Genomic DNA, 9,593 nt, shown 5'->3' with positions numbered 1-9,593 from the left:
CTCCTCCCAAAAGACATAACTTTCGCTTCGTCTCACCCACTTCGACTCCACCTTTTCTCCCACTTGACCCCACAAGTCGTTTTGGTGGTGAATCTACATCAGGTTGAAACCTAAGTATCTGTGATTTGGATTCATTTGGCCTTGCGCCAAAAAATCTCGAAGTAGAGGCTAGTCTATCTCCTTCAATACTTACCCCACTATTGCGGCTTCTTAAGTTCATCCTAAGGCCTTACATTGCTTCAGGCCACCCTCAAATAGATTTCTTCTTATCTGTGGGCAATAGAATGGATCTCCTGTCCAAACGATCGTCTCTCGTCGTCCTTCCGGCTTGCATTCTTCTGGTCATTAAAAAAACCATAATATCATTCACTGACAATCGATGTAAGATTGAAGTAAAGCTTATATTAGCCATAAATCCTCAAATTAAGCCCTGCCCAATTTAGGATAAAACTTGGTGCTTCCACAACACAACCAATAGGAAAAGCAAGGGGGGAGAGGGGTTCCTCTTACCTAATCACCCTATGAGCTTCAAAAATCACCCGCTAGATTACAATTAATAAGCATAGAAAACTTGGGGACGCTATAAAGAGAGCATTCATTTTATCCATGTTTTCCCATAACTCACATATTTAAGGAAGATCCATTCAACATGATCATACATAAGCTTTAAGTTCGCTTTTCAAACTAAATCTGGTGTTCTTCCTGATGTTTTGTGCAAAATACACTTGTGTGGAAATTAGTACTCCAGAAATTCGTACACCATTAGGATTTGTTTTCTGTCCACAAGGACACCTTGTAACATTTTCAGTTGTTGACACCACCTTGTATAACAAATGAATTTTCCCACTATCTTGTACCAGTTTCTAACTTAACTAGTTTGTCTAAAATCTCAATTCTATCGCTCCTTTTCCAGGAAAAATGGTGATACATATGTTGTTTATTTCCTTGTTGATTATTTCCTTCTCAAGGATTTCATTCGGACCTACAAAATGTCTTCTTTTAGAATGTCCCTAACACCATAATAAAATGCCATTGGGAATATGTTTGGTGTTTTATCTCCTTCATCCTGAAATGGCTTCTCAAATTTCCTCCTCGAATCTCCTTCCAACCATCATGCATTCTCACTTGATATGACTTCAAATTTGAACCCATCTATGCTCGCTCTCTACTTCAATAGAATATTTTTCCCAATGCCTAGTTAAACCCAATTAATTCCGGTCTGTGCCTTATGTCTGTATAAACCTTGTATAAACCTCACTCAGTTAATCAGTTATACATATCTGTTGGTACTCCCCTCTCAGCTTTCCTAACCTACAGGCCAATTTGTTTTTCTGGCCATATGGCATCACCTACAGAGTTTGTGAAGCAGGCTATGGTACCCACCCATCCGATTGAACCTCCATCCCTCCTCTCACTATTCCTACAGAATAGAGAGTTCTAAAGTAAGTGATGATAATGATGTTTTCTACCTCTTACTTAGGTCCCCACCCCACTTTAGGGCGGGACTAATCCCTATGGATGTGCGCAATCACCCGTAAACTACCTCTTCTTGGTTCTTGATCAGCATCTCCCGTACCTTGATGCATTAAATGCATTTCCTATTGCCTCTACCATTGGCCATCCAATAATGGAAGAGGCCGTTTCACCCATAGTTACCAGTTCAGGAAACGGAAACGGAAACAGAAACGGGAAACGGTATGTAAAACAGAAACGTGAAACGGGTGAAAAAAATCAAAGGGGAAACGAGAAACGGGAAACGATAGAGAACGCATGTGAAACGCATTGGGAAACGTCTTGGGAAACGTTTGGATAAACTCATAATCTTCTCGCACTTACTGAATATGCAATGGAACTTCGGGATGTGCTGCCAGTTCTTTACAGTTTCCATTTACAGACCCTCCATAGATAATCATGTTTGTTTCCGCAACATCTGAACCAATATTTCCCATGAAGCCATTTCCTTATTTCAGGATGGACTTCTTGAGCCTAAGCAGGGTTGCAATCTTGCCAGTGCCTTCTTTAGCTCGATGCAGCTAGCCCGCTTCTCATGGTATTCTTCTATTCATCCCAAATTCCACATCTAAACTCATAATCTTCTCGCACTTACTGAATATGCAATGAAACTTCGGGATGTGCTGCCAGTTCTTTACAGTTTCCATTTACAGACCCTCCATAGATAATCATGTTTGTTTCCGCAACATCTGAACCAATATTTCCCATGAAGCCATTTCCTTAATTCAGGATGGACTTCTTGAGCCTAAGCGGGGTTGCAATCTTGCCAGTGCCAATGGCCCAAATAAGCTCGTAAGCTATAACATTATTAGCCCAATTTGAAACCCGAACTGCTATTTCTTTTATTTGGGCAGACACTAGAGCCATAAAAGACCCTGATTCTCGCTCCTCAAGTCTTTCCAACACAAGCAATCACCTTCAACCCTTAGAAAGAGCATACACAACTTTCTCTACTTTCGGAATGGCCTAGAATGACCCATGGAATACCCAAATTGACAAGCATCTCCGCACACTGGTGAAAGCACCTTCTTTCCCCAACCAACAATTGGTGCACAAAAGTCGGGCCGCAACTAGTGTTTACCAAAGGAGACAATCTTTTTAATAACCTCCACAATCTTGGGAGGGTACTTCGGCTTCATTGAGCATGGAGACAATCTTTTTACTTCTTCGGTAGTTACATTGCATTTCCAGTTGCCGCCAACGAAGAACTTTCTGCCCATGTCTTCTTTCTATACAATGAAATGTCAAAAACAAGGAGGCTGGATTAATAATGTTTTAAGGCCCTGTTTGTTTTGGTTTTGAGTTGCTCTAGTTTTTCGTGGAAAGGGAGGAAGAATGGATGAGCAAGATCGTCAAATGGCCCTATTTTTTCTTCCGAGAGGAAGAAGATGAGTAGAAAACGTAAAAGGCATGATTTTTGTTAAAAAATTCAAAAAGTAGGCGAAGAGGTTTACCGACTACCTTTACTATCGGTTCTTTAACGATTTTAATTTCAACCGCTCACGTAATCGTGCGGCTTTTAACTAGGCGACGGATGATTTTCCCCTGTATCACGACGTAGGTGAAACGGCCTCATAATGGAAAATGCCATGGTTTTATCACCTTTTATCCTCACAACCTTTAACTTTTGCATCCAGCTAACCCCGTTCTGTCTAACATCTTTGAACTGATTTTTAAATCGACTAATTCCGCTCTCCCCTTCTGATGACTTTTTCTTTCTTCAAGTTTTGGTAATGCTCTCTATTCTTAAAAATGCTTCCTATTTTTAGCTTCATATCGCCTTCAGGTATTGTTCCTGCAGTCCTATAGTTTTTGCTGTAAAGTTTTCAGCGTACAGCTAATTAAATTCATCTGATTCTTCTACGTTGAAGATTTCCCACTATACCCTCTTCTTCAAATCTGGTACTACAAAGCATTCAATCTCAAATTTGCACTGGTCAATTTAATGGCTACAATAGGTTGTTGCATGGCCGGAGTGGGTTTTATAAGGCTTTTAAGCAATGCCCAGGAGAATGATTCAATTTCCCAATCCCTGTTTTTCTACTACTGTAATTTATCTTATGATTTTTTGAATTCCTTTCTAATTATAATATCAATCTTTCTTCTATTAACTAATTATTTCTCTGCACTTCCCTTGTCAATTGCCCACAACCCGTTCCCGTTCCCTGTTTTTTCTGATATTGTAATTAATTTTATGATTTTTGAAATCCATGTTATCCTTTTCTATGTGTTTCCCTCCTTTTTCTTTGTGCTTGCCCTAAATGGCCCCTTCTCTTTGTGGGTTCCTAATTGGCTACTTCAAAACCAATCCCGAGTCTGATCCCATCTGCTGTATTTTCCTCTTTGCTACGTCCATTGGCTTTTTTATTTCTGAAAAATAGAATCTGTGAGATGAAAAATGAGGAGAATGATTGCTGTGAGGCATTCATATCTAACTCCAATTCCCTAAACAGGCTGAAAATGGAGGTAGAGCACCTCTTTGTTAGACACTTTGTTTTCACTCTACTTTTCCAAGTTCTTGTTGGGCTGGTTCTATTTTATGTAATCTAGTCTAGGCTAATGCTGTGTTAGTCTAGTATAGTCATGTTTCTTGATAGATTCAGCAACGTTCTAAGTGAGGACAAACATGTTTGTACTTCTAGATCGACGTTAAGAAATATTGTATGCTAAAACTAACATGGGCAACTTGTAGGTTTGTTTTCCATTCTCTTGCCCTTCTCAAATCAACTCAACTCAACTAAGCCTTTGTCCCAAACTAGTTGGGGTCGGCCAATGAATCCTTTAGAAATTTTCATGAAGAAGGTGAAAGAGTCTACCCGGCTCAAATTGACTAAGTGTAATCCTGACACTAGTTGGGTTCGTCTACATGGATCATTTTCTTCCATTCTCTCCTATCCAAGGTCATGTTCTCTGTTATGTTCCTAGCCCTCAAGTCTATCCTCACTGTTTCTACTCAAGTTCTTTCCGGTCTGCCCCTTCCTCTTTTTACTCCATCAACTTAGCACGAGTCACTTCGTCTCACTGGAGCATCCAAAGGCCTACGTCGGATATGCCCAAACCATCTTAAGCGGTGCTTTCTCATCTTCTCCTCAATTAGTGTCACCCCCACCTTTTAACAGATATCTTCATTTGCAATTCTATCTAACCTTGTGCGGCCGCACATCCATCTAAGCATTCGCATCTATGCTACACTCTCTTACCCTTAATGAACATAAATTTGCGGTTACTTTAGCTTGAATTGTCTTCTTAAGGCACCCGGTATGGGGCTCTAAGATTCTATTTTTTTAATATTCTAATCTTTCAAAATTTAAGCTCTGTTAGGTCTGCTGGCAACTGTTACGCCATTATATAGGCCTTGCTGTTTTCAGAAGATGGTATTCTAGTTTCAGTAACAGTATTGATTGGCTCTGTTAAGGTTGCCAGCAATCTATATTGAGCTTTAAAAGCATGCCTGTTCCCCCTTACAAAAGGGAAGGCACATCCTTCCCTTGATGGAAAGAAATTAAAGTGGGGAAGACCAGCTGGAGTCACAGTTTGCATTTTCTCATTTATTTGTGGCATTAATAACTGGCATTGGAATTATCTGACTTAAAGATTGGGTATTTATTTATTTTTATATTATTATTATTATTATTTTATTAATATTATTATTATTATTATTATTTTGGGTTGTTGGGGTGGGGTAGTCGAGAGAGCTCTCGAGTCCCAATGGTTCCTGGATGTCATGAATTTTCTTATATTGTGAAATTTTCAACTATGATCAGGGACTTGAACTGAATTATATTGCCAAAAATTGCTTTTCCATGAGCAGGGACTTGAACTGAATTACGCCCCAGTGGGAGATATTCCTGGTCACCATCCTTCTCAATGATCGACAAATCTGTATTTGATTTAGAAGAGGCTTTAGATATAATTGACAGTCTTTCTTTTACCTGATCTTCAGGGTTCTGATCATTTAGCTATTGTCTTCCTTTCTTGCCTGTGAATGATTGATCTATGGCCAGTTTTAATTCAACTGCTGCATTCGCGTCACTAGAATTAGTCTGTTATCAGTGTGAGAATTTTCACTTTGGGATTGCCTTTTTTTCTCGAGTATCTGCTTGAAAACAACCCAAATCAGAGCTTATGTTTCTTTTGAATGGGCTTTTGAATTCCCTGGTGGAAAAACATGTTTTACAACGGCTTTGTTGGTATGCACCCTGCTCATCCCATCACTAAAATATTTTGAATTAGGCGAGTGATATCCATTTGCACGACCATGTTTTGAAACTGGGGCGAGCTTATCTTGTTACAATCCCAAACCCACACACGCTGTGGACGTACCCCCCTCCCCACCCCACACACACACACACAGCATCATCTATTGGAAATTGAGAGAAATCCAATATTCTCTGTCCAGAACTAAATTCCACTCTGTTATTTGGCAATTACACCAGCTTATGCCAAAGTGGAGAGAAATCTAATTAGAACGCCACAAACACACACACACAAAACAGCACAATCAGCTGGAAATTGTTTGAAAAATGTGATATCAGTGGACAGTAGTGTCAAAGATCTCTCCATCTCAATCGCCTCTAGATGAACCATCTCTCTTTTTAAAGCGAGTTAGCTACTATTCTGCGGACTTTCTTGGAGATTTTGAACGAGTTTAGCATTCTTTCACATATGGAATGACCTAAAATATTCTCCAAATATAATTTTTCTAACACAGCATTCTTCAAACATCCATTATCGGGTGGAGATTTGATCTTTATCGGGCTCCGTTCCTTTCGCCGTAAAAATGGACGTAAAATTTGTTTTGAACATTAGTGTAAAACAAAGTGAGTAGGAAAGGGAAATTATATTAATTTTGTTCGAAGAAGTAACACATCAAAGTAGAGAAGAGAATGGATAACTTCATATTATCACAAAAATTTAGGACTTTATTAGTGTTCCAAAAGAGTTGCAAAATCCGTTTTGGATGTTTATTGCAGAATGGTAGCGCTCTAACTCGTGTGGCATATCATATCCTGCAAAATCGATGAATAACATGGTTATACACAGAATCCAGAGATTATTCAAAGTATATACAGTACATGTGCATGTGATAGAAATATCTCAACATTTTGATAAAACATATAGAGCCCCAAAACTATCTCTGAGATTAATTTCCCGATAATTTTTGTTCTTCAAGTTTTTTTTTGTTCTAAAATTTTATATTTTTAAATAATTTGTTCTTTTTTACCCAAATAAAATAAAATGGGAGATGGTATTTTCACCCCTCTGCAGTACGCATTCACCCCCTTTTAGCTTGATTTGACGTCAAAAAGCGTTAAAGTTGCCCACTGTTCATGTTATAAGGGGGCGAATGCGTACTGCAACGGGGTGAAAATATCATCTCCCAATAAAAATAGTGAAATGATTGATATGTTGGCCAATTTTTATTCCCTAAGCCAGACCCTTGTCATAAATACACTAGAGGGCCGGCCTATAGAAGAAAAGTAGAGCTTCACGTTCGGATCCATAGGAACCTCAGCAGGCTTACGCCTTTTAAATACTAAAGGATAAGAAGCTTCCCCGGAAATATAAAGACATGGCAGTTCCGGTATCATTTCCCTAAAATTATCCTGAGTTATATCCTTCCCGAGAAATTTCTGAGACAAATATTTTGGACTATGGTAGAGAGGACATACTGGGCATATTCGATATTAATTTTCGTATCAGAATGTGAAATTGCAGCAAAAGCATCCTTGGAGAGGAGGATGGTGGAGGCGCATGGTCTCTTCGAGCAAGCGTCGACTACCTCCACAGTAATGGTGTCATCGTTGCAGGGCTTATTGGGTCCACTCAGACACTTCAATCTGTATCTCCTCCCACATGCAGCACCATTATCCCATAATCCCTCACTCACTGCAACAAACATATTACCTGTAGGAAACTGCTCTTGGTTTCTTCCATAGCATTTTGTAGCTGTACGAAGAAGAAAAATCAAATCATGATTAAATGAGTCATAATTTAACTACACAAAGAACAGTGTATAGTAAAATACTTTATTTTCGATCTCCAAGCTTTAATATTTTAGTAGAGGTTGTTTCACCTCATTCGCCCGACTAAGACTATCTCCCTAAATGAGCCTTCCACTTTCTTTTTTCTATATTTCTGTGAAGGGCTGTCATGTAGGCCAACCATGAAAATTTTATTCGTGAGTGTCAAGTTGTGAGAAATGGTTAGGAAGATTGGGATTGGGTACAAGTGAGGCGATGATGCACGATGGTGGGAAAAATAGGAAAAATAAAACTATATTTTTAGAACACTTTTTCTTTTCCCTGTTTATCAGCCACTACTTTTGTCATTCATTCCCTCTCAATTCCCCTTTTCACTCACTCTTTATGGCCGTGCACATCATGAAGTGTTTCACGAGTTAAGTAAGGCTGCAATTTGGGTCGGGTGGGGTTGGGTTGAGCTTCTGCTAAAAAAATGACTAGGAATAAACCTGAAACCGACCCACTTTTATGGTAAAAGCTCAACCTGAATAACCAAAAGCTGACCTAGGTTGCCCCTAGTGGCGGAGCCAGGATTGATACATAAGCTGGGCAGGCTTATACATAAGGGGACAGGCTTCAAATTTTAAAGGGAGCTGGGCCCAATTGAGTTGGGCCTATTAAGTAGTTTGACCCAACTCAACAGGGACAGCTGACCCCCTTATGCTACATCTAGCTCCGCCCCTGGTTGCACCCCTAAGTTAAAGTAGGCCGAACAAGCTACTCTCATACTGCTCACGTGTGTAGGGTGGACCATAGGAAGTTGCCGTGCCAACATCTCCGAGGACGAGGATCACTTCTTTGCTTAACAAAACTAGTAGTGTTGCTAAGACTCTGAACCTCATGCTAAGAGCAATCAAAATTTCCTGCTGAGTTGGTCTAGAGTGCATTCATTCATGAGAAATTTATAGGTTTATAGCACTGGTGTGAGAAGCTGTAAGATGCTCTCTCTACTTGAGCCAAAAAACTCTCTCTCTCTCTCTCTCTCTCTCTCTCTCAGCTTTGACATCACATCATAAGGAGAAACTTAAGTCATTTGATATTTGATTGGCTGGGGATCATTTAGATGAGGATAAAGTATTCAAAGGGATAACTGAACCTTGACCAAAATATGGCTAACATCATTTACAACATTTGATATGATTTTGTTACGGCAGCATCTGAAGTAGATAGATTAGATAATGTGCACGTTTTGATAAATGGTCAGATACGATAGATAGCAATGAAATAGAAATCTTTACCTCTAAAGAAAAGTGGGACACGACCTACTTCCATTAACATAATGCTCTTCCCACTATCTCTAAATATAATCGACTGCCTGATCTCTTTCTGGGTGCCTCTTAACGAGTAAGAGTAAGAGAGGCTGCGTGTAGTAGTAGTAGCAGTACGTGCATGAATTTTATTGGACGCGATGCATTTGTTTTTTTATTTCCTCTTGTTTGTGTTTATCATTCCCTAATGCAGTATTAGTGATTTAAATTATGCCAACCCAATTAATCGAGGTAGAAACTTAGGTGCTGTTTGGTTGTAAATGATATCAGCATATGGTTTATTTAGAGGGATTTTATCGTAAATTGAAGCTTCTTCAGTTACAATTGAATAAGGTTGGTTCGAGTTATAGGTTTTAAGGGGGATAAAATCTCCCCCGCCACGTGGTGATACCTGGCATGGACCCTAGCCACATATGTACACGTAAGGAGAGCCCCCTAGGCCAAACTTCGCCTAGCAAGAACCGCCACGTGGCACCTCAGGACCGGCCCGTCGCACGGCTGGCTTGGCTCGCAAGACATGGAAAAACTTCACCTAGCACGGCTTGCTCCATGCAGGCCCTTGGTTCCCACTGACCACAGGAAAATCATTGCTAATCATGGGGCACTCTGTGATGTCTAATCAACCGTCGCTCCTCCCTTATGGTACTCCTGAACCCTCCTGCCACACTGAAATCAACACCCATACTGCCGATTGCCCCTTCGCCACGCTACCGGCTCATCGCCAATTGACAAACCTTCGACTATGAAGGGTAAGCTTCCTCCACAGATCTAAGGTATGAAAAACTAGACC

The 9,593-nt window shown here is 40.0% G+C and overlaps 1 protein-coding gene and 1 pseudogene across 1 annotated transcript; both read right to left on the bottom strand.

Moving 5' to 3' along the window:
* Window positions 1-2,103: 2,103 nt before the first annotated feature.
* On the bottom strand, window positions 2,104-2,732 carry LOC143891933 (triosephosphate isomerase, cytosolic pseudogene; annotated as a pseudogene).
* Window positions 2,733-6,337: 3,605 nt separating this feature from the next.
* Window positions 6,338-8,506, bottom strand: LOC143846371 (EG45-like domain containing protein 2). Its single transcript, XM_077354802.1, has 3 exons — window positions 8,272-8,506; window positions 7,185-7,461; window positions 6,338-6,521 (listed from the first exon to the last, which is right to left on the bottom strand). The coding sequence occupies exons 1-3, from the start codon at window positions 8,420-8,422 to the stop codon at window positions 6,515-6,517; spliced, it is 435 nt and encodes a 144-aa protein (XP_077210917.1). The 5' UTR covers window positions 8,423-8,506; the 3' UTR covers window positions 6,338-6,514.
* Between the last annotated feature and the right edge of the window lie 1,087 nt (window positions 8,507-9,593).

This window comes from Tasmannia lanceolata, unplaced genomic scaffold (assembly GCF_043159265.1).
Source record: "Tasmannia lanceolata isolate RefF3 unplaced genomic scaffold, GAP_Taslan_0.1 ptg000015l, whole genome shotgun sequence".
NCBI lineage: Eukaryota > Viridiplantae > Streptophyta > Magnoliopsida > Canellales > Winteraceae > Tasmannia > Tasmannia lanceolata.
The sequence above is the reverse complement of the archived record's forward strand: the minus strand, read 5'-3'. Positions and strand labels throughout refer to the sequence as shown.